The 26127-nt window shown below is 39.0% G+C and overlaps 1 protein-coding gene across 2 annotated transcripts in view; it reads right to left on the bottom strand.

Moving 5' to 3' along the window:
- znf407 (zinc finger protein 407) overlaps positions 1–26127 on the bottom strand; it is a 485332-nt gene that overhangs the window by 420319 nt on the left and 38886 nt on the right. For both annotated transcript variants that reach the window (XM_060823093.1, XM_060823095.1), the window contains exon 3: positions 10348–10462. In XM_060823093.1, the coding sequence (XP_060679076.1) occupies positions 10348–10462 (115 nt within the window). The remainder of the gene's footprint in view (positions 1–10347; positions 10463–26127) is intronic.

The following is a 26127-nucleotide window of genomic DNA, read 5'->3' as shown; positions in this document are numbered from 1 at the left end:
AATCAGCAACTAATTAAAAAGCTGAAACTAAAACAAGAACATCAGCAAAACATTCTGAAAAAGAAAACTGGAGAGATTACCTATCCGAAGAAAATGAAGTACTCCCCTATCATTTCATAGAAATTGCAGGTATGTCTTGAGATTTATAGAATCATGAGGGGCATGAGTGAATAGCCAAAGTATTTTCTGCAAGGTAGAAAAGTACAAAACTACAGGACAGAGGTTTAAGGTGAGAGGCGAAAGATTCAAAAGGGACCTGAGGGGCAACCTTTTCACGCAGATGGTGGAGCATGTATAGAACAAGCTTCCAAAGGCAGTGGTGAAGATGGGTGCAATTACAATATATAAAAGGGATCTGGACCCATACATGAACAGGAAGGGTTCAGTGGGATATGGGCCAAATGCTGGGAAATGGGACTAGATCAGTTTAGGAAATCTGGTTGGCGTGGACAAGTTGAACTGAAAGATCTGAATGACTCTGTACAAGCTCAAGCGATGTATAAACACCGACATAGTTGAACTGCACGACCTATTTATATGCTGTAACCTCAACGTGATTCTGTATAATGCGGAAACTAAATGCATTGGTGACTATTTCCAGACAAGGACTATCCCAAAGTTATCATAATCCCACGTCCACTACTGCCTCAGGAAAATCCAGAGATGTGGAGTCCCCGGTGTTACTTTTGATTCAAATTAAAGCTTCACACAGCACATTCACGACCTTTTCCTAATACCTCCAGCATGTTGCTCGCTTAGTTTCCCCACACCAATGGCAAAACAATCAACAACACTTCTATTCATTCAAAGACTGCAAAACCCTCCTCTTTGGCCATTTCAATCTCACAATTTCCAAAAGTTAAGCAATCATTTACTCGATACACCAGAGCCCCTTCAGCACAAAGAAGATCTCCATCAATTACCAAACTCTGTTATGGTTCTATGGATCAATTTCAAACCTCTGTCTTGTTCTGACTCATGTGTTATTATATCTCTACTATTTCCCCAGTCTTTGCTTGCTACTTTTGAACTTCAATTTGATCCCTGTTCCAAAATCAATACAACTTATGTTTACAACTGGATCTTACTGAATTACTGTATCTCTGTAGGGGCTAAATGGCCTACTCCTGGTCCAATTTCTTATTGGTGATCATTCTGTCAACTGTCCAAAGGCCTTCAACAATAATCGTGATCATTCAAAACTCACTTACTGTATAGTTCTAGCATGTTTCTCATATTCAAATATCTTTTCTGTGTTCTTGAAGCATCTGAGCTGCTACTGAAAATCACAATCTTGCCTAGCTATGGTCAAGTTTGAACATGAACACTGGACAGAGGTTAGATAAAACCTTTAAAGTATAACATTCTGTCAATAAATTCAGGCTGACTACTCCTCACAATGAAGGGGTGGCACGGTGGCACAGTGGTTAGCACTGCTGCCTCACTGCGCCAGAAACCCGGGTTCAATTCCCACCTCGGGCAACTGTCTGTGTGGAGTTTGAACATTCTCCCTGTATCTGCGTGGGTTTCCTTCAGGTGCTCCGGTTTCCCCTCTCAGTCCAAAAATGTGCAGGTTAAGTGAATTGGGCATGCAAAATTGCCCATAGTGTTAGGTGAAGGGGTAAATGTAGGGGAATGGATCTGGGTGGGTTGCTTTTCAGAGGGTTGGAGTGGACTTGCTGGGCCAAAAGGCCTGTTTCCACACTGTAAGTAATCTAATCATAATAATGTTCGTAATCTAATCATGAGATTATGGCAGAGGCAGAATCATTGGTGACCTTTAAGCGGCAATTGGATAGGTACATGGATAGGTGCTTAAGCTAGGACAAATGTTCGACACAACATCATGGGTCGAAGGGCCTGATCTGTGCTGTATTGTTCCATGTTGTATGAGGCAGACTGGATACATGCATCTTGATGAACGTAAGCAGTGTGCTTTTGATAGCACAAACACGAGTAGCCCTTGAGCTTTGGAGAGGGTGCAGAGGAAATTTACCAGGATGTTGCCTGGAATGGAGAATAGGTCGTACGAGGATAGGTTGAGAGTGCTAGGCCTTTTCTCATTGGAACGGCAAAGGATGAGGGGTGACTTGATAGAGGTTTATAAGATGATCGGGGAATAGATAGAGTAGACAGTCAGAGACTTTTTCCCCGGGTACAACAGAGTGTTACAAGGGGACATAAATTTAAAGTGAAGGGTGGAAGGTATGGGGGGGGGATGTTAGGGGTAGGTTCTTTACCCAGAGAGTGGTGGAGGCATGGAATGCGCTGCCTGTGGGAGTGGCAGAGGCAGAATCATTGGTGACCTTTAAGCGGCAATTGGATAGGTACATGGATAGGTGCTTAAGCTAGGACAAATGTTCGACACAACATCATGGGTCGAAGGGCCTGATCTGTGCAGTATTGTTCCATGTTGTATGAGGCAGACTGGATACATGCATCTTGATGAACGTAAGCAGTGTGCTTTTGATAGCACAAACACGAGTAGCCCTTGAGTTCATAGCTTCAGCAAGAGTTAAAAGCGAGTTTATAAGCTTGCCAGATGATCCAGATGACATTATAACCATTTTAAAAATGCAGTTTTCCATGAAACTGAAGCTGTAATAAATTTAAAGTACAAGCGATACAAAACTAGTGACTGGAAAGGACTTCTCAACTCATGCTGGAGCATAATTTACAGCTTCTACATCTCCCTCATTTTAGTTCTTGCTTCTTCTAAATTCTCAGTCATGTAACTGTATTCTGACAGCAAACAAGTGATCAAGTAACGTGTTTGCATCACTTTATGAAGGCTTTTCTTCATGTCAATCAAAAGTGGATGAGAACACATTAATTTGTATCCAATAAACTTCCCCTTTGCACCCTTACCTTGAGGAGAATAAGGGCAGCATGGGGGCTCAGTGGTTAGCATTACTGCCTCACAGCGGGGACCTGGATTCTATTCCACTCTGTGTGGAGTTCACACATTCTCCTCATGTCTGCATGGATTTCCTCCCACAGTACAAAGATGTGAAGGTTAGGTGGATAGGCCATGTTAAATTGTCCCATAATGTCTGGATGTGCAGGATAGATGGATTGGCCATGGGAAATGCAGGTATTAGCTAGGGGGCTTGGTCCGGGAGGGATGCTCTTCGGAGCATCGGTGTAGATTTGATGGACCAAATGGCCTGCTTCCAAACTGTAGGGATTCTATGATTCTATGATATGACCTCCAATTTCCCTCTCTAATTGCTAGCATTCTGAAAATACTGAAAAGACTGAAAATACACCATAAAGAGATTTCCATCCACATCTTACTAAAAACAAATTATCTTGTCATTATCACATTGTTGTTTGTGGAAGCTTACTGTGCACAAATTGAGTGCTGTGCTTCCTGCATTACAACCCTCATTATGCAACTAAAAAATACTTAATTGCTTTAAAGCACTTTGGGACATTGAGATAATGGAAGGTGAAATATAAATGTAATATTGAAAGCACTAAATGTATTACTTAACATTTATCCCAATATATTACTCATTAAAAATCTTTAGTTATTCAAAATAACAACCAAAAAGCTGTTGAGGCCAGGTATCAAGTGAAAACTTTAAAACTAAGATCGATTGTGTTTTATTCAAGTAAAGGTATTTAGGGCTATGGAAACAAGGTGCATAGACACAATAAGATGTAGGCCAGCCAAGATCTAACTGCACAGGCCCAAGGGACCAAATGGCCTACTACTGTTCCTAATAATAGGAAAGGCATGCAAAAGGCCAAAGACACCCAGACAAGGAGGAACTTCAGCAAATAACATGTAACCCAAACTCAAATGTTATTAATACAGATAGTTGAATTGATATATCGCTGTATGTCAGTCCACAAAACAGTTTCATATTTCTGCTTCCAAGTTAATTGGTGCTGAATAATTTTTTTTTGAACTTCTGGCTCTTTTAGGTCTGTGGTATCTTACTACAAAAACAGGGCACAGTAATATGGTACTGAAACTTTGATGTAAATGAATTATGCCCTTTGGGACTGCCCACTTCATGAAAATCTCTGTGTTGGAACAGTTCACCAGAAATAAGTGACTTAAACCATTGAAGATTTAAATAATGCAACGCATTTCATGCCCAGCCTGGTGCCAGATTCCAATGAAGTTGTTAATGCATGTAATGATTAAGTGTAACTCAAATACTAACTGTGTTGTTGAAAACATGACAGGCAATAATTTGGTCTATTATATTCTACCATTTAATTGCCTAGTTCAGACATTCTTTGACACATTATGAAGCAATGATTTACAATTATTCAAGCTGCAAAGGTCAGAAAGTGACATTATAATCATCTTCAAAGAGATCCCCTCACATCCTCTAAACAAGGTAATGCAACTAACAACAATTTTACTGCAATTGTAACTGTTTACAGCTGTATTTTATCTACAGGGTAACAGTCATAAGAAAAATATACATTAACCTGCCTGTATCAACACAGGTACATTACCTGTCTATAGAAAAAGCCATTAAAGTATCTTGATGATGCAAATGTTCAATACTAAGAACAAAATTTAAAAAGTTGTATTTAAAATAAAGTTCTTTTCCACACAATCCATTTAAATGTAGTTGTTCCATTGTACTAATAAAATATCAAACATTGCAGCAAAGCAAAGACTGCAAGCTGGATTGCTGTTTTTGACTACATAGTTAATGTTGCTGAAAGATCACTTCACCCTTTAAAATATAATCCAAAAAAAAATTATGGTAATGAAGGAATGCAGCATGAGCTGCTTATGTTGAGGAACTAATGGGTCCATTGAGCATTTCCTAAATTATTTAGTCATTGATGATAATGAATTGACATTGTCATCGTGTTAATGTAAAATGTTGCATCATTTTAACCATTAAGCTGATACTGGCACTTAATTTACATTTTCACTTAATTAATGCTAAATCTTAAATTCTGAAGGGGTCAGTTCTCTCAGCATCATGTTGTTTCTTACTCATGTAGTCTCTGCACCACAGGCCTCTTTACCCTTCCCCACGGTTGCTTACTGGCCAGTTTAAACATCAGTGCTTTCTATCATGACCAGCTCAACCCAACACTACAATTATTAATCATTACAAGCCAGAACTTGTACACTGGAAACCATTTTCAAGATTTACCAGGGCATTTTCTCCTCTGTATTTAACACACTTAATAGTTGAGGTTAATGTAAACCAGGCTAACAGGAAACACAGGCTGGCGAGTCAGAGGTTGTACTAGAATAAGTAAGCATCATACATTTTAAACAAAATTACTGCAATCAATGTAAACTGATGCTTTGCTACAGGAATTAGGTAAAATAATTATACTGATCTTTTGTATGATCAAATTTCACAGATTTGCCAATTAGAAAAGATAGTACAAATATTTACAGTAGAAAATGCAACAGGACAATGGACGAAAAAGAGTCAAACTTAAGAAATACAAGAAAACCTGTCAATTTGATTTGTGCATGCTGAATGTTTTTAAACAAACAAATTAATTGTCCTTTCATTTTCCTTGAACATGACAGCAAACAGAATTCAACAAGGTTAATTATTCATTGAGAGCAACTTCTTCTCAAGCAGCAATTTATCACTTATTTAATTCAATATCAACAGGTGTTGCTTATATAGCAACACGTTGATAAATGGTATCTTTTCCATATACCTGGAAGGCCAATTTAACATATTTCCAGTTCCTGACTGGTATTTTGTAACTACTACTATAACTACTTCAGTTTTTGTTGCCAACATGCTCTCTCCTAGAATTTGCTACAGATTGAACCAGACATCCAACTGATAAGAAATTAAGCCTGAGTAATAGCTCCCACATCAAGAATCATAAGTTTCATAGGCCACTATTTATTTCCCAACTCGCATCCCTAAAATAGACAAGTTCATTACTCACATTGCTTTTCAAAGGAACTGACTGCGTGTAGATCAGCTGTCAAACTTCCTACCTCACTACAGCAGTGACTGCACTTCATTAGTTTTAAAGTGCTTAGATGCAGTCTGATGATACAGAGGTACCACAGAAATGCAGGTATCTTTTTCTCTGTAAACTCAACTGTATTCACTTTAAATTGATAAGCATTTTTTATTGTCACACATTTCCCCCACTTAAAATTATCTAGGCTGAAAAGATTCAATGAAACAGTTTAAAAACTTTTCTCCTTATGCAAAGTAAGAAAAAGACTCCTTAACCACCTTTAATATAATCTGTCGAAATAGAGGTAATTCTAAACAAACTCTGCGTCACTTGGGGGAGGAAAGATGAATGTATGGCGAAAAAGGCAAGTAAGCACAAAGTAAATCAACAAAAATATATTTGCATTAAAAGGCTTATAAACCTTGAATTTTTAAAACATCTGTAAAATATAGCCATTATAGCGTGTTCGATTAAAATATACTGATAACAAGTATTCTTCCATAATCTAATATTTATTCAGCTGTTACATCACTGCACAATCATCTAAAGAGTTAAGCTATCAAATAATAATTTCAGGGCTCTTTTGTAGCAGTGGTAATGCCCCTACTCCTAAACCAGTAGGACCGGGTTCAAGTCCCACCTGTTCCAAAGGTGCGCAATAACAACTCTGAAGAGGGTTGATTAGAAATGTAGGTTAAATTTAAAAAAAAAGAGTTAAGCCATCAAATTATAATTTCAGGGCTTGTGTAGCAGTGGTAGTATCCCTACCTTTGGGCTAGATGGTCCAAGTTCAAGTCCCACCAGCCATGAAGGTGTGTCATAACAAGTCCAAACAGATTGATTAAAAACAATTGCAATGTAAGTTAAACAAAGCATAATTAATGGTACTAGTCACATTAAAATATCAACATCATCTACCACATTCTTTTTGAAAAACAAATGTGAAGCACTAAACACAGAAAAGCAAACATACTTTCTCCCATCCAATTACTTTTTAGTAATTCTTCGTTAATTAACCAACAGATATGCAATGGTTCAACCGTTTCTACAGCTGCACAGACATAGCTGCTGACCCTTTTTGGATAATGCTGTATTTCATTTATGAATTTTACAAAGGGTTCAAAGTTTGGGAGAAGGATAAACAACACACTGAGGAACCTACAAAAAAAAAGACAGATAACCAGGTTTGACCTACAGAGAATGAAACCTGAAAGCAACAACACCCCCAGATTCTATGGACTACCTAAAATGCACAAACCAAACATCCCACTCAGACCCATAGTATCACTACCAGGGACACCATCGCACAAACTGGCTAAAAAACTACAGCAGAAACGGAAACACCTATCAGCGGATCCAGACACACTATACAATCAACACAGGAATTCTTGGACATCATCAGAAATATACACATAGACAAGGAAGAAACTATGGTCTCATTCGATGTAACGGCACTGTTCACCTCTATCAACAAAACCCTATCCAGAGAAACAATAGGCAACCTGCTGGACATACAGAACAGACAAGAAGATGGGGAACCTATCAACAGAGACTGCAAACTCAAACTACTGGACCTGTGCCTCACAACACACTTCACATTCAACAACCAAATATATGAACAAATCAACGGCACATCCATGGGCTCACCCATCTCTGGACTCATAGCAGAAGCAGTAATGCAAAGATTAGAACAAACAGTCTTACCGCAAATTCAACCCAAACTCTGGGTCAGATATGTGGATGACACCTTTGTAATCATTAAAAATACAGAAATAGAAAACACACACTGGATCATCAACGCCACACTCACAGGAATCCGATTCACTAGAGAGGAAGAAAAGGACAACCAACTCCCATTCCTAGATGTGATGGTACAGAGAACACCAAACGGATATTTCACCACAAAGGTATACAGGAAAGCCACACACAGAGACCAAGTCCTGAACTACGAAAGCAACCACCCCAACACACACAAAAGAAGTTGCATCAAGGCACTCTTCAAAAGAGCCACAACACACTGCAGTACACCAGAACTGCAAAAAGAGGAACAAGAACACCTATACAATGTTGTGGTTCTGTTCGCCAAGCTGGAAGTTTTTGTTGCAAACGTTTTGTCCCCTGGCTAGGCGACATCATCAGTGCTCTGGAGCCTCCTGAGAAGCTTCGCAGGAGGCTCCAGAGCACTGATGATGTCGCCTAGCCAGGGGACGAAACGTTTGCAACAAAAACTTCCAGCTTGGCGAACAGAACCACAACAACGAGCACCTGAGCTACAAATCTTCGCACAAACTTTGAACACCTATACAATGTATTCACCAAAAACGGACACCCCCGCAATTTCATCAATAGATGCCTAAGAGAAAGACAACAGAATGAGGACATGCCACAACCCAAAGGACTAGCCACACTACCATACATCAAAAACATTTCTGAACTGACAGCCAGCCTACTGCGATCACTAGGACTCATAACAGCACACAAACCAACGGCCACTCTCAGACAACAACTCACCAGGACGAAGGACCCGATACCCAGCATGAGCAAAACCAATGTAGTGTACAAAATCCCATGTAAGGACTACACATAGGACAAACAGGAAGACAGCTAACGATCCGCATCCATGACACCAACTAGCCACGAAACGACATGACCAGCTATCCTTAGTAGCCACACACGCAGATGACAAGCAACATGAGTTCGACTGCAACAACACTACTATTATAGGACAAGCCAAACAGAGAACAGCCAGGGAATTCCTAGAGGCATGGCACTCATCCACAGATTCGATCAATAAGCACATCGACCTGGACCCAATATACCGGCCACTGCAGTGGACAGCTGGAACTGACAACCGGAAGCGGCAGGTATAAATCACTATAAATGCCGGAGGAAACATCACAGAAGCGCTTCACAGGAGGCTCCCAAGCACTGAGGATGTCACCTAGACAGGGGACGAAACGTCTGCAACACAAATTCCCAGCTTGGCGAACAGAACGACAACAAAGATAAGGGTTAAAGTTTAGAAAGTAACAAGAATAGCAGCATGCTTCAAAACAAAAATATTGTATAAGCTTTACAACTAAAACAGACATTGACCACTGATCTCACATGTACGCAATTAAACATTTAATTCAATTTAACAGCAATGTGCTGGAAACTCAATGTTTTGCACATAAACTCATTAAATTTAAGACTGCCATTGCTGGCAAATCCTTTATGACGAGACATTCCCCCAAAGCTGCAGCTCTTTAATTCGTAAAATGGCTTTGTCTTTATTCTGGATGCTGAAAGCAAGAGCAGTCGGATGTTCATGCTCGTTACTCAGATCTCTGCAGATGTGTGTACTGCCAACAATTTAGCATGTAAAGTAGCAGAATTCAAACATCGATTCTGTATTGATTTCAAATTGCTACCTTTGTCCAAATGCCTAAGGTGGTAGCTATTAGCATGAATTCAGGCAGTCACAGGGTATGAGCGCAAGGAGGATCCTTTTATTAGGTTTGCTTTTCATAGAAGAAATCCTAAACCTGTAATCATCTAAATGGTTAACAGATGTGACACAGACACAAAAATGTGTTTGTTGAACCTACTCACCACTCATTATTCCATTTACAACAGGCAATAAACAGACTCAAAACATCGTTTATAAATAAATCAACTAATTTTAAAACATTCTTTCAGTTGGGTTTATCTTGGAGATCTTAACATACTATTTCCACTCCTCCAAGTTCTGTAACTGTTTGATTAGCTGAAAGCAGGAAATAAACGGGTTCAAGAAAGCATTTTACAGTCATCACATTTTAATTAATATGAAACAAACTTCACCAAGTATATCATATTCTCTTAATTCATGTTCCCTTTATGTGAGTGAGGTCCCTCACTTACTAATATCCACATGGTGTTAATAGTAACATCAACAATCTTTCAGAATTCTATATACTCTTAATTTACACTGCTATCCAAATTAGATATTCTTATTTTTTAGTCTTTTCTTAAACAGATCTTGTGCCTTTAGTTCTGAACCTAGCACTGTTTCTCACTATTTACCATTATTTTCCTTTAATCCAAATAATATTATTGTAAAATAAAATAATAATTTGCTCCATTAACTACTATTTTATTCAAGTATTTCAAACAGTGCAGGTTGAAATAAAACTCATATCAAAATGCTCTCATTCTCAATATGCTATAAAGCTACAAGCTGCCTTTTGTAAATGTACTAAAGCTATCAAAGTAAAGGACAGTCTGCAGCACTTCAGATAAAACGAGGACTATTTCTTGTCAAAATAAAAGCTATATACTAAAAAACAGAATATTTTCAAAGTTTTCTGAAACTTCCGGGTTTATAATCATCATTTCAGAAAAATGGTATCCATGACATTCCTTTTGGAAAACAGGATACATTATTAGAGTACTTACCCACATATGTGGCACTTATACTCGCGAACTCCAAGGTGCCGTTTGACATGATTACGGGCATCTCCTAACTGTGCTGTTGCAAAGTTGCAGAGAGTACATCGGAAAGGTTTTGATCCTGAAATTGAAACAAAATTATAAAATTACAAGCACCAGCAGATAAAATCTTAACATTGGACTGCTCAGCACAGTTAGTTTGTCCTTTAGCACTTTAGCTCTGGGAGCTCAATTTTAATTCAGCCCAGATGAATTGGCCAAAACCTTTTCTTTATAGTGGCTATTAACCTGCAGTATAAAGTACCAACAATTTTTGATAAGATTAACAGCATCTATTGGAGAGGATGATTAATATGGGAAAACTGTTCTACTTTTTCGTTAGTACAGGGTCAATAATAATAGGGAGCAAGACAAGAACTCTCAAACGATGGTCAGACAAATATGATCCCAAGATTCCAAATTCACAAGGGGAATCTTCGGAGGTAAATGTTGCGAGATTCCTTTTGTGCTGAGCCAAGAGAGTGCAAAATCACAAGCCAAGCATGACAAAAAAACTAATTACCTGACCATTAAGATTGCTGATTTTTGAGAGAGTCCAACAACTACTGCATCGAGAGAAAATTTTTGTTGAAGCATTATGAAAAGGAATAGAATGATTCTTAATTAACAAAAGGATGAGTAGGGCTCCAAACTCAACTTTTCTTTTGGTTGGGGGGGGGGGGGTCGATGTGAGATCACATCATTTAAATTAACTTAATCATCAATTGAATCAGAGGATGGACCATGGTCATTAATATCATTAATAATTAAATATTTTAGAGTCAATTCCACCTAAGGGACAACAATATGCACCTTTAGTCTTCTTCTAATAAGTTACAGAGCCTGCTTTGGGAGTCCTACGTACTATTTTAAGCCTTACAATGAACCGATCATTTTTAAATAATGATACTGCAGTATGAATTTCCCATTCTTTCTCCATGTTGTGCAGTATTTCCTTGTGATCCATGAGAGCGCATTAAAATGCTCCGTTCCCAACAGTTTAAACCTTGGCTATCACACAAACTACTCCAAAATATTTTTTAAGATGTCATAGTATTTCAGAAATAACATGGATATTAGTCTTGTACAGTTATAATTTCTTCTTTGCAAGTAATTGGAAAGCCCAAGCACCATATGGAGCTTCACTTGCACAATGTAGAAGAAACACTTTAACCAACTGCAGCAAAACATCTTCGAAAGTCTCAGCATAGATTGCACATTTGCACAAAACTCGATATTTGTGTTAATTGAGAAAAAGTTTGCACTTAAACTTCCAAATGTAGGTCAGGACTGAGGGTGTGGAACTGGGAAAAATGAATATTGTGCTTTAGAAAACAAGAAATGTCTCATTGCTACAAACTATTTTGCAACTTTAATATATAGTCAAAAGCAGTTTTCGAACCTATTTTCTCTATCATGTAAATCAGATTGTTCTAGGGTATTGGCGTGAAATCTTGACATTCCTCTGTGCATAACCACTGTGTAAACATGTTGCTTTCGAACTAATTTACGACTTTGTTAAAGAGGAAACCTGTCCTGGTCACCAAACATTATAAAAGGAGAAGTAGTGCAAAATTTATTAAGTGAGAACGATTAAAGGACTGAATTCTACACGTACCTTCATCCCCCATTAAAACATAGGAGGAAGCCTGCCTATAGTTGCTGTCCCACTGTCATGTAACAGTGGGAACAGTGTTATTTGCTTTAAGGCAATCCCTGTTACTGTTGGAAGTCCATCTTGGACAGCTGGCAACCAAGTGATTCACCAGCGGTTTTGTGATCCCAACATTGCCATCTGGGAGTGGTGAATACAGGAATGAGGTTGAGTTCTAGAGCCTACGTAGAGGGTAAAAAGTGGGGAGTGACTAGTGAAAGATGACCTTGAGGATTAGGGAGTGCCTCCAAAGGGCTCTGTAGACCTACAGAAGAAGGCGGCATCATTGCATGACACCAGATCGTACAGATAAATCTGTCAAGATTCCTGAATGGCAATGGGACTTTCCTGCCATGGTAGAAAATCAATGGTGGTGGGAATTGAGGCCCTTAATGTGCTATTAATTAGTGACTAATGGGCATAGGTTTAAGGTGAGAGGGGAAAGATGTAAAAGGGACCTGAGGGGCAACTTTTTCACCCAGAGGGTGGTGCATATGTGGGAAAGGTTGCCAGAGGAATTGGTAGACACAAGTACAATTCCAACAATTAAAAGACATTAGGACAGGTACATAGATGGGAAAGGTCTACAAGAATATGGTCAGTTTAGAAAACTTGGCCAGGATGGACAACTTGGGCTGACAGGTCTGTTTCTGTGCTGTGTGACTTCTAGGTATAAGTCTGGGACACTTAACATCTCCTCCCATCCCACCTATGTGTCCCCAATCTGTAAGATTTCAGAAAGGTAAGGAGTAAGTGAGTGAGTGAGCATTGCAGAGTTCACTCACTGTATTTTCCATGGCTCCACAGCCTTCAAACTTGTTGGCATTCTGCATTATATACTTTTCAAACCATAAATACAATTTGAAAAATTAACCATTTTTGAATACAAAGATACTTTCAAACAAAAAACAAGCTTACGTTTTCATCTTAAGGGTCTAGAAGTGCAGTAGTCGTGTCTCTACCTCTGAGCCAGAGGATCTAGGTTCAAGACGAACCTATCTCAGAGCTGTCTCATAATATATCTGCACATGTTGATTTAAAAAAATTACATTTTGATTTTTAGCCCAAATTAATAATTTGAGGTTTTTGTCAGCTACTCTCTCCAATTTGAAATCACCAGTCAAGGTGACAAAGAGGAGCTCTGACCCCAGGGTGCCTTTACTGTGTCAGAGTAGATTGCCAGTCCTTTAACAGCTGTACCCTGAATTCAGAGATCCTACCATTATGTACAATTCTCCTATCAGTAAACTCATGTGCATTCCACTAAGATGCTGCAAAATAGAATCATAGAATCCCTACACTGTGGAAACAGGTGATTCGGCCCATCAAGTTACACCTAGCCCCCCCACCCACCCACCCACCCAATCTTCCCTATCTCCGTAACCCTGCATTTCCCATGGCTAATCCACCTAGCTTACAATATGGGCAATTTAGCATCTCTAATCCACCTAACCTGCACATCATTGGACTGTGGGAGGAAACCACAGCACCCAGCAGAAACCCACGCAGATATAGAGGGAATGTGCAAACTCCACACAGACAGTCAACCAAGGGCAGAATCGAACCTGGGTCCCTGGCACAATGATGCAGCATGGTGCCACCAAAATGGCTACTTCACAAGAAATATACGAAAGGAGCAGCTTGTTATTTTCCTGTTAGATAGAATTTATTTCAGACTAATTTCCTAGAGAAGTGGAGTATAGGAAGCAAACTCTAGGACCTCATCAAGTGAAGATATGGCCATGAATTAAACTCAGAAATATTCATGAGGATTGGAATGCAAAGATCTAAAGGTTTTAAAATAGGGGGAAGGGGAAGGGGAAGGCCTTAAAGGGAGGCGTTGCCATATCAGAGGTGAATGCAGATCCAGGGAAATCAAGAGCAAGTACAGTGAAAGAAAGAAACACAAGGAAAGGTAGGAGAACAAATCACTTTAAACCAAAGTTCTATTGTGTTTTTGAAAAATGTGAAACTCTATCAGCCAAATAGTGAACATCTACTCTACATCTTTTATTGTCAAACTGCCTACATACAAACATCATATTGGCAGGGGGCTACTAGTTACAGATATACCACCAGTTTCTGAAGTGACATGAAATGCATGAGGCATGTCTTTGCCTTCCTTGTAATCACTCCAGACATAATTCTGTACAACATTACTTGCCTGATATGGATCTCAATTTAGCTTCCTTGGTGTTCAGTTTGCCATCATAATTAAGGGCATATTAGTGTATTCTGAAGAATTCAGCAACTGGAACCAATCCCAGAGATAACACACCAAGATGATAAAGAGTAAAGCTTATTTCAAAAGTTCATTCAATGAATCATTGTTTAGCTGCCAGAGCAGGTACTGGCAGCACTATCTTACTGAGGAAATCAGAGCAGTTATAAAGGATTATATCAAAGACACATGGAACAATGAAAACATGTAATGAGGAAAGCTAATAGAATGTTATCATTTATTGCGAGAGGAATTGACTACAAAAGGACGAGGTTATATTTAAATTATACAGGCCATGTGTACAATATGGTTTCCTTATTTAAGGATGCAAAGGTATTCAAAACAGGTCAAAGAAGGTTCACAAGAAAAATATCGGGAATAGGTGGGTTCTTTTAAGAGAAAAGTTTAAACAGACTAGATTTGTATCAGCTGGTGTTTAGAAGAGTGAGGGATCTTGACTGAAACGTATAAGATAAGATTGAAGATTCTCTTTCCAGACCTCATCTGATAGAACGGAGAGTGGTTGTGCATCAACCAACTGACACAGTGGTAGTTTTTTTTTATTCATTCACGCGTTGAGAGCATAGCAGGCTAGATCAGCATTTACTGCTCATCCCTAGAAGGCAGTTAAAAGTCAATCACATTGCTGTGGGTCTGCAGTCACATTTAGGCCAGACCAGGTAGAGATGGCAGTTTCCTTTCCTAAAGGACATTTGTGAATCAGAGTTAGTTTTTCAACAATCAACAAGTTATCATTAGACTCTTAATTCCAGATTTTTATTGAATTCAAATTCCACCATCTGCAGTGGTTGGATTTGAACTCCCATGTTCCCAGAACATTAACTGGGTCTTTGGATTAACAGTCCAGCATTAATACCATGAGACCATCACCTCCCTATTGTGCCTGCCTCTGGGCCAAAAGGTCCAGCTGACTCTCACCTGCCGCAGATGAGTCACAGTGTGTCCAAATTGGTTGATTAAAAATACCCAAGTGCTGTTCCCATCTGCAGTGGTGTATTTTGAAGGCTCTTGTGGCACAGTCTTAATGTCTGATCTCTGAGTCAAAAGGGCTGTGTCCCAGTCCCAACTGTTGGGAGTGTGGTGCTGGAAAAGCACAGCAGCTCAGGTAGCATCTGAGGAGCAGGAAAAAAACGATGTTTCAGGCATAAGCCCTTCATCAGGAATGCCCGAAACATCAATTCTCCTGTTTTGCAGATGCTGCCTGACCTGCTATGCTTTTCCAGCACCACACTTTGATTTCCAGCATCTGCAGTCCTCACTTTCTTCTGGTCCCAACTGCTCAATTGTTGTGCCATAACATCGCTGAAGAGGTTTAGTGAAAATATTTAGAAGGTCATGAGGGACCTTGACAAAGCGCATGTGAATAGGATATTTCCTCTTGTGGACGAATCTAGAAATATGGGTCACTGTTTAAAATGAGGGGTCAGCTATTTAAGACAGAGATAAAGGAATTGCTTTTATCTCAAAGGGTCAGGACTCTTTGGAAGCCTCTGTTCTTGAAAAGGTGGTGGAAGCAAAGTTTTTGAATACTTTTAAGGCAGAAGTAGATAAATTCTTGCTGTGAGGGGTGAAAGGTTACCGGGTGCCAGTGAGAACATGGACTAATTCAGATCAGCCATTGTCTTACTGAACAGTAGGGCAGGTTTGTGGGGTCAAGGCTTACTCCTGCACCCAATTAAATTCAAAATACTGTGGATGCTAGAAATCTGAAACAAACACAGAAAGTGCTGGACAAACTTAGCAGGACTGGCAGTATCTATGGAGAAAGAAGCAGAGTTAACATTTCGAGCCCAACATAACTCTTCAGAACTGTTCAAAACTTCTTTCTCCACAACTGCCAGGATTGTTAAGTTTCTCCTGCTCCTAATTTGTGTGTTCTTTTGAGGAAGGGACAGAGAGGAGAAATACAGGAATACGGCGGTGAAAGTACAAATGTAGGAAATTAATAGGAGGCACAAAGAAAAATTAAGAAACATTTTCTCAAAGGAAAATAGAGATGGGCAATAAATGCTGCCTCAGCCTGTGAAGTCCAAATATTTTAAAAAATCCCTAATGTTATGCATTTTTAGCATTTCTCAGATGAAATAAATCTCAGAGCGCCAAGGGTCACAGTCCAAATGCCAAAGGCACTGAATCTTGCCAACTAATTAAGGAAATATTCTAAAACAAAATGGCACTCACATACTAATTCTATTATTAATTTGCTGTGGCCTTAGCTCTCCCTATACAATACAAGCTAATGAGATTATGCTTTATCTCAATAAGTACCAACCTTCCCTTTAAGTGAGAAGGTCCTGGATGCAAATCTCACTCCAAAGTCTTAAACACAAAAATATAAAATGACATTCTACTGCAGTACTGAGGGAGTGCTGCACTTTTGTCATCTTTAGACAGAGACACTAAACCAAGACCTCATTTGCCCTCTCAGGTGAATGTAAAAGATCCCATAGCATGATTTCGAAGAACAAAAGGAGAAATATCACTTGTATCTTAGCCAATATTTTTCCCTCAACCAACAACTAAAAAAGAATCATCTGGAGTGCTGCTAGAATCTTACTACATGCAAATTAACTGCAGCGTTTCCAACATTACAATGACAACACTTCAAGAGTGCTTCAACTGTTTGCAAAGCACCTTGGGATATCCTGAGATTGACTAGGGTCCTTTAGAAATGCCAGGTCTTTATTTATTTGTTGGAATGCAGGTTGAAACCAGTCACAAGTTATGTATTAAACAAAAATTCCATAAGTTCAGAAGGGTTAATTTGGCACTTAGAAGAAAATGTTACCATGCATAGCTCATTAAAAAAAAATCAATAAAAATTCACAAGTCTTCTTTATATCAGACAACTATGCTACAGTTTTGCAGCATTATGAAAAGGTCTCTGTTTATATCATGAACTATAAATAATACTCCCGTGAAAAAAAAGATAATTTATCTTTAAGTAATGGATATCTCAGCACATTTTAACACTCCTACATTGATTGCCTACCAATTCCACTGTATATGAAAGTGTTTACAGAACCAATTATAGATAAGAATAAACAGCATACAATTACATTTTAGGAATGACAATGCTAATTACCCAGATAGAAATGCTCACAATTGTTTCAGTAATTTTAAGTGATTTTTAGATGTCCAATTATCTTGTATTTGAGAAAACAAAATGGTGCTAAACATTTTGATGAAAAGTAGGTTATTACAACTGTCATAGTTCCAAGGCTGTACGTGCATTCCATTGAGCTATTGTCAAGTGAGTTTAATGTTTACTAATTGATTATTAAACAAATAAGGACTATTAATTTCATTTATCCCACAAAATACAATTAAACACGTCATGCAACCACCTCCTACCCCTTCTAAACACCCATCCCCATCTCTCACTGCCCAAATCAGAGTACAATCTTGTGGCATTCAATTTAAACACTCCACTTACAGATCATTCCCAGTTGTCCTTTGCTAATTACAAATCATTATGCGGCCATCAGCTAATCACAATGCATTTTTCAAAACCAGAGAGATTTTGTCACAAACCCAAGAGAAATATTGCATGAGGTATCCATGATGTAAAATGAGGAAAACATAAGTTGAACCAACATGATGTCCTTTATAATATTGTTCAAAATTATGAATGAGAGGGTACATAGGTATGGAATTATTAATTCTCTAAGATTTTCCACATATCCACTAAGCTACAAACGAAATATGTGAATGCTCATTCTGAAAATTGCAAGATCTGAGGTGTCATCAGCAAATACAGAGGTGAGTCAGATTCCACAATCTAATCTGTTAGGAACAATATATAACTAAGTATAAATTTTATTTTGTATTTTGTGTGTTAAGAAGACAGAGACATGGTTTAATTTCATTTTTTAAAACAAGTTGTTCTTCTAGTCTCAGTATAAGAGAGCAAGGGCCAGTTTGGTTGCATGTGTTTTTAATGAGGTTTTACAATTCAAGCAATGAAGAGAATAGGGTGTTAGCAGTTCATTGCATTAAAAAGATGATACATTTAGAAAAGGTCCTGTTGCTGAGAGTCAAGAGTCCAGGGACACATGGGGGGGCAAAAAAAATCAATCAGGGGTGTGTGCCAGAGAAGGACGGCTCCAACCTAAGTTTAGTGAAAGTGCTATTTCATCAAAGTAAGTGCATTTAATTTGCAGTGTAATTCAAAAGCAGCTGAAGAAAAAGCATTGAACTCATGTGCAGTAATTCACCAGAAGGAAACCAGGTGCAGCTGTGCTGGTCTTAGCAAGAAAACAGAGTGCAGTCAGCAGTAAATATTCACAAGCATTTTGGTGTTTGGCATTTTGGCATATTGCTAGGACAAAAGGAATTGAATTTAAAATCTTTCTAAACTTGCTGTCTAGTGTAATATAGTTCACATTTTTATTTCATAGATATTTTACTTGGTGTTAAAAATATACTAACTGTCTCTTATTGATGTGTTCAGTAACTGATTTCCACGTTTAAAAGCAAAACAAAGTTAGGGTGCATCCAGCAAAGTAGAACTCAGAGGTTGTCTCCAAAGTTGGTAAGTTTAGAACTTAAGGAATAACTTTAATCAGACATCTGTGGAATTTGCAAGAGATGTTAGAAAGCAATTTTGGAAATATGACAAAAGTCATAATTATGGAAGAATTATACAGTAGTATTTCAGTGACCCTCAAGTTATTTAGATAAGCGCCAATATCAAAGATCTAAGGAGCAGTTATTCTGGTGGATTCAGAAGAAATTGAAGGAATAGAAAATCTGGAGATTGAAAAGATATTGATTTTAGGAATAAACAAAAGGAGAAAGGCTAGAATCTAAAGCTGCAAGGAAAATAATATGCTTCCATCAGAGTAAGATTGAACACACTAAAGCTATTGAACATACTTCAGCTAATTATTGGAATTAGTGGGAGACCTACTGCAGTAGTAGGTAACACTTAAAAGAATCTTCAGAAAGGTTGCACCAAGAATACTGAAGGAACAGTGTTTTCCTTCAGTACTAACTAATAACGAAGAGATGGCTCAGGATAGTCTAGAGAAGTCTTCCTTAATTATTAGTTATGTAAAAGTAATGGAGCCCTAGACATTTTAACTGTTCCTTTCTTCCTCCAACAAAACATATACAGAGGGTGCATTCCTGAAAATTGACGTCCAACATTTTAATTGAAGCATGGGAATCAATGTTAAAAGCGGAATGAGGGCTCATAGTGCCTTCTATACCAGAAAAAAAATTAAAATTTAAAACAATTTGTCAAAGCCCTCTAAGTTGAAACACGGAACCACCTGAATTTTCAGTGATTAAATTCTCACATTGTTGTGCAGAGCCAGGGAGACCACTGCCCAAGGTCTATATCAAGGGACCACGTGCTGAGGGTGTTGCCGGTTACTACCTGCTTTGTGGCCAATTTCTGATGGCATCTCTTTCAGAGTCATTAACCACCTTTCTTGCTCGCAGACAATGCACCCATGATTTGCTCAAACCACTCAGTGGATCTGTGCTTCTTGGCTGACTACAAGGCCTTGGCCTTCGAGTTCACTTTCTGACAACTGGGACATTGCCACTCATGTGCAATAGGAGTTTGACAGCACTACTGCAGAATTTTGCAGGCTATGGAAGACAGTCTGCTCTGGGGCACTGCAGTCTACACCGCTGCCTCTGAAGGAGGCGTTGCTGCCGAAAGTGGTTCAAGCAAGCCTTCTGCAGGCCAGGGTGGGTGTGGGAGAGAGGATATTGGGCTCACGTGTAGCTAATGCCTTATAGGCTAGGAGGAACAGTTCCAGCACATCTGCACAACCTGTCAAGGGGAAAGCTGTCAGGCAGCAGCTGCAGCACAGTGAGAGAGCCCAGCTGGTGGTTTTGGTTCCCTGGTGAAAATGTGTTGCTGGAAAAGTGCAGCAGGTCAGGCAGCATCCAAAGAGCAGGAGAATCGACATTTCAAGCATGAGCCCTTCTTCAGGAAGGGCTCCCTGGTGAAGAGTTCAGACAGTGATGCAGCACAAGGAAAGGCTGTAACTTGAAAATCTGGGAGTTTCAAGTGAGACAAGGAAAGGTCATGCCAAATGGCATTAATTGAGTCAGGTATAGTACTGCATTTAAAAGACATGAGTGCCACTGGTTAAACCAGCATTTGCCTTGTGACTGAATGCTTTACAGCGAAGCAGTGAGAGTCAACTATATTGCTGGGGAAGAATAGAGATTGCCTTTCCTAAAAGACTTTAGGGTCCTACCTAAAATGGGAATCAGTACTTTTTAACAATTATGAATGTTACAACAGAATATCTTGAGAAGTGCTTTGGAGGCAAATCATGACAAAAGAGGTAGTCAAGGAAATACAACCAGATCAAGATTCAAATTTTATGTCACAAATAGTCAAGGAAAAAATGAATAGATTATGAATAAACTTCAACTTATTATTCACAATCACAAGGAGCCTTGGAAAGATGGCATTCAACTTTAAAGACCAGGGTTAGAACATATTGTCAGGAATGTCCTAAAGATTTGGATAAAGGTATTCCCTTGTTACTGTTTGTCATTAGATGTGCCCTTAATGGGTTCAGAGGATTCAATCCTTTTGAACTGATATATTGGCATGAGAAGAAAGGAGCCCTTAATTTAATTTTTTTAAAAATCTATAAACCAAAGCTTAGAGATAAAACTTTTGTCATACAAATTAGCCAAAAAAAGTAGGAAATTGCTTACATGAACAAACTAAGACTAGGTGTATTATCCCCAGTACCCTGACCAATATTTAATCCCTCAGCCAACCTTACAAAAACAAATTTTCAGAAAATGTTCCAGTTGGATTGCTCACATGTTATGCAAGATATGGCACAAACATGGCTACGTTAAAAAAAAGAATGACACTGAATATTGAAGGCTACAAACTAAACAGAAATTTACAGGTGGCATTATTAAATTACTGATTTTGGAAGTTTGCTGTCTATAAATTGGTTGCTATATGTTCTAGGCAGAAGTGGGCACTGCAGATGTTGGAGATTAGAGTGGTGCTGGAAAAGCGCAGCAGGTCAGGCAGCATCCAAGAAGTAGGAAAATTCAATGTTTTGGGCAAAAACCTGATGAAGGGCTTTTGCCCGAAACATTGATTTTCCCTGCTCCTCAGATGCTGCCTGACTTGCTATGCTTTTCCAGCACCACTCTAATCTTGACTGCACTGCAATAGTCCTACAAAGCAATAGTTACCATAGCCAATGAAATAGTTTTAGGCATATAAAGTGCTTTAGAATATCATGAGATCATGAAAAGCCAATAAAAATACCTTTTACTGCAAAGCAACACATAGACCTATCTTTCAAAGAAGCCAAGGATTGTGATGGCTTAATTTGGGATGGAGTAAATGTTCAGGAGAGCAGTGTGAAGTGACTAATAATCCACAGTGGTTTAAGAGGAAAGAAATATAACCTATACAAATAGGTTCATTTCAACTGCAAAATTTTACTTCGCAGCATGCTGACAAAGAAACAAGATTTGCCCTGCTGGAGATAACATTCTAAATCTTTCATGAAGAACCTTTTACTAAGTAATTCAGATTTCTTAGTGTATATTTTCAGTTTAGAATCATAGGACCCTACAGTGTGGAAACAGGCCATTATCAAGTCCACAACAACCATCTGAATAGCATCCCACCTAGACCCAACCCCTACCCCTGTAACCCTGCATTTCCCATAGCTAACCCACTTAGCCTGCACATCCGTGAACAAAATGGGCAGTTTAGCACAGCCAATCCATCTAACCTGCACGTCTTTGGACTGTGGGAAGAAACTAGAGCATGTAGAAGAAACCCACACAGATACAGAGAATGTGCAAACTCCACACAGACAGTTGCCTGAAGCTGGAATCGAACCCGGGTGCTGTAAGGTAGCAGTGCTAACCAATTAACCACAGTACACCCTCCAAAAAATTTAGAAAGACATGAGCCCTTTTTAAAAATCACAAGTGACAAGCACTATGTTAATCATGAATAACACAACAGCATTCTAAACTGCTTGCACTCCCGAATAAAATACAGCATTCTAATTACAGCAAGCATCAAGTACAACAGTAATGATAAATTTATTCTATTCCATTAAATATCAGGGAAGCTCAATATTCAAAATGGTTAATCAAGAAGAGTGAAAGTACTGCAGCAGAAAAAAATAAGTAGATAAACAAATAAATGACACTTTCTCCATCTTTTAGACTGACATGGCATTGCATGTAGGGCCATTACTGACCTGGGCCTGTGCTTTTGCTCTGCTTCACATCATCCCAAAACACAAATAATTTCATGTGGTGTGCTTGGCCCAGTTGCTTCCTGTCTAATTCATGCAATGGGTAAAACGCGAATGATGGCTCCTTATCTTGCGGAGGATGAGTGAACAAATGAACAAAAGGCTGGCAAGGCAGACATAGTCACTACAAAACGAGTACACCTAGTTACTTGCAAAAAAGCGAGAAGCCAGTCAGTTACTCAGATCTTCAGTGGGCAAGCCTAGCTGCAAGATAAATTACTAAATTACACTTTTGATATGGTAAAATGTACCAAGACGTTTTACAGTAATGTTATCAAACAAAATGTGATACCAAGGCACACTGGAGACATTAGGGCTGATAACGAAATGTTTAGTTGAAGAGTTTCGTTTAAACAAGGAAAGTGAGGGAAAAAAGTCTGGGAGGTTCAGAGAGAAAACTATAGAGCTTAACATAAGCAAACAAAGGCATAGCCACAGTAGCAATCAATTAAAGTTTGGGGTAATTAGGTAGTCAGAATTGAAGGACCAAATATATCTCGGACAGACAAATGCCTGGAGGAAGTCACAGAAATAGGAAGGGGCAAGCAATTTAAAAAGGTAACTAAAAGCAAGGATGAGAATGTTTTTTAAAGTCAGGGCATTCCTTAACAGGCAGCCAATGCATGTACAACAAGAGAACAGAATGTTATACAAGTTAGGATAAGGGTAACAGCTTTGGATGAGCTGCTGTTCGTTGAGACAATGGAAGCCCAGGTAGAAGGAAGCTCTAAGAGTCAAATCTAGATATTTAAAAAGCATTGAAAGCTTTCAACAGCAGATGAGAGGATTGGGAGGCACTGGATTAGATGTAATGTCATTGGACTGGTAATCTAGAGGCTCAGCTAGTGCTGAGGCTTCAAATCCCAACAAGGCAGATTGTTGAATTTGAATTCAATTGATAAATAAGAAACTAAAAACTTGCCTAATGATGACCATGAAAGCATAGTCATCAAGACCACCTGGAAAAGTTCTGCGGTGCAGTATATTAGTATCTCTACATCTAAGCCAGGAGGCCCAGTTTAAAGTCTCACTTGTTCCATCTGCAATTCCTCCAGAGGTTCACAGGACTATAGGTGACAGTCTTCAGCCAATTCAATTCATGCCGAATGATATCAAGAAGTGGTGAAGGCCCTGAATAATGCAAAGACTATGGGTCCTGACAACATTCTGGTAATAGTATTCAAGAAGAGTGCTCCAGAATTAGCCATGCCCCTAGCCAAGCTGTTTCGGTACAGCAAGTACACAGGCAATAATGTGTAAAATTACCCTGGCATAACATAGGCCAAATCCAACCTAATTACCAGCTCAACAACCTAACTAAATCATCAACAATTGCAGGGAACCATTACCAACAGAACAATCAAGATGTATTTGCTCAGCATTAACCTGTTAATTGATACTCAGTTTGTCTTCTGCCACGCAGCTCGTTACCTCACTGGAGCATCAATTCAGACATGGTCAAAACAGATGAACTCTGGAGGTGATGACAGTGATTTGTACTTAACTTTAAGAAGCATTTGGCAGAGTGTGGTATGAAGGAGCCCTAGCAAAACTGGTCAATGAAATTGGGGGAAGCTCTCCACTGGTTGGAGTCATACCTAGCGCACAGATTGTTGCTGACTGAGTCTGACAGTCCCAGGTTTCTTCTTTCTAATCAATCTGTTCAGAGATGATATTACACACCTCTGGAGTAGGCGGGACTTGAACCCACACCTCCCGGTCCAGGGGTAAAGAACACTAGAGGGCCTCAGTCCCAGGTTAACTTTCTAGACCAAAACACCTTCAACTGCTTCAATTACCTTTTCTCACTAACACAAGATCAAAAGTGGGAATATTCACTGATAATCATATAATATTCAATATCACGCACAACTCCTCAAATACTGAAGCAGTCCATGCTCATATCCAGCATATTCTGTACAATATCCAGGTTTCAGCCTGATGAGTGGCCTGTAACGTTCGCAACAAACAAATGTCAGACAATGATAATCTCCAACAAGAGAAAATCTAACCATCACCCCTTAGCATTTGATGGCATTACCATTTCTGAAGTCCCCACTATAAACATCCTAGGGGGATCAGAAAATGAACTGGAACTACCTATTAAAATACTGTGGCTACAAAAGCAAATCAAAGGCTTGGAATTCTATGATAAGAACTCACCTCTTGTCTCTCCAAAGTCTATTGATCATCTACTAAGTACAAATAGAGAATGTGATGGAATACTCTTCACTTGCCTGGATGAGTGCAGCTCCAATGACACTCAAGAACCTTGACACCATCCAGGACAAAGCTGCCTACTTGAATGATATCCCATCCATCAGTTGAAGCACTCAGTCCCACAACCACTGATACACAGCAACAGCAGGAGGAGACCTTCACCACCTAGGACATGGGCAGCTGATACATGGAGACATGTCTACCTGCAAGTTTCCCTCCAGGCCATACGACCATCTGACTTGGAACTATAACAGTTCCTTGCTGTCCCCGGGTCAAAAATCTGGAACTCCCTTCCTAATAGCAATCTGAGGGTACCTTTACCAGATGGACTGCAGCAGTTAAAGAAGACAGTTACAACCAACTTCACAAGGGTAACTGCAGATTGACTACAAAACTGGTATAGCCAGCAATACCCACAACATGATTAAATAAATAGGAAATGTAGGCAAGATTCAAGTTGGGTAATATCACAGAGGTTGAAAAAGGCAGTCACAGTGATGGCACAGATATCTAAACCAAACAAGAAATCAGATGGATTCCTGCCTGAAAAGTGTAACCAGTTATACATATAATTCAATGAACTACAAACGTTAAACTGAATAGTAGATAAATCTGTATGTAGGCAAGGAGTACTTATAGTTAACTGAAAAGATGCTGAATTCGAAGAGAGAAGCTGTGCAGTAAAAGTAAACACTAAGGATTGGCTCTCTGAAGCCTTCATACAACACCTACTATACTTAGAAAATGGTTAGCTTTAAAATACTATATCATGGGAAACACTGAGGAAGCCAATCAACGAAAAAGACACACACCCAGGGATTAAAAGGACAATTAGTAAAGAAAATTTTAAATAAAATCAGTCAAAATCGATATGTGAATCTCTTGACGCAAACCAGGGAATGATATCTGTAAGAAAATAAACTTGGCTGGGTTTAGGCATGGATCATTTCCCTAATCATATCAAAAAGCTAAAAATGCAAAGTAAAGTTCAAATTTGTATCATCCATCACTAGGCCACTTTAATTTCATTGACCTCACTATCAAGGAAGTCTAGATTATAACCTGTATATTTTCTCAGCCATCCTATTCCTAACTATTCATCAACCACATTTTATTTTCATTGATTTCTCTCAAAAGGAGTACAATGGGGCATTATTTGGTTGGGTGGTGGTTGGGTATTCACAGTTTTGCTGATTTGTGTTTCATGAGCTTTGTCTAATCTCAGTAAATTTCAAATGTGTGAGTTGGTAATTGTTTGATGGGGTAATAAAGTTAATATGTGCTGATTGGCAGCGTGTAACAAATAGTGCTGTACTGGAGCTTCAACTTTTCACCACACATGCATCAGA

Source organism: Hemiscyllium ocellatum, chromosome 4 (genome assembly GCF_020745735.1).
Source record: "Hemiscyllium ocellatum isolate sHemOce1 chromosome 4, sHemOce1.pat.X.cur, whole genome shotgun sequence".
Classification (NCBI taxonomy): Eukaryota; Metazoa; Chordata; class Chondrichthyes; order Orectolobiformes; family Hemiscylliidae; genus Hemiscyllium; species Hemiscyllium ocellatum.
Note: the sequence above shows the minus strand (reverse complement) of the source record. Positions and strands in the feature narration are given on the sequence as shown.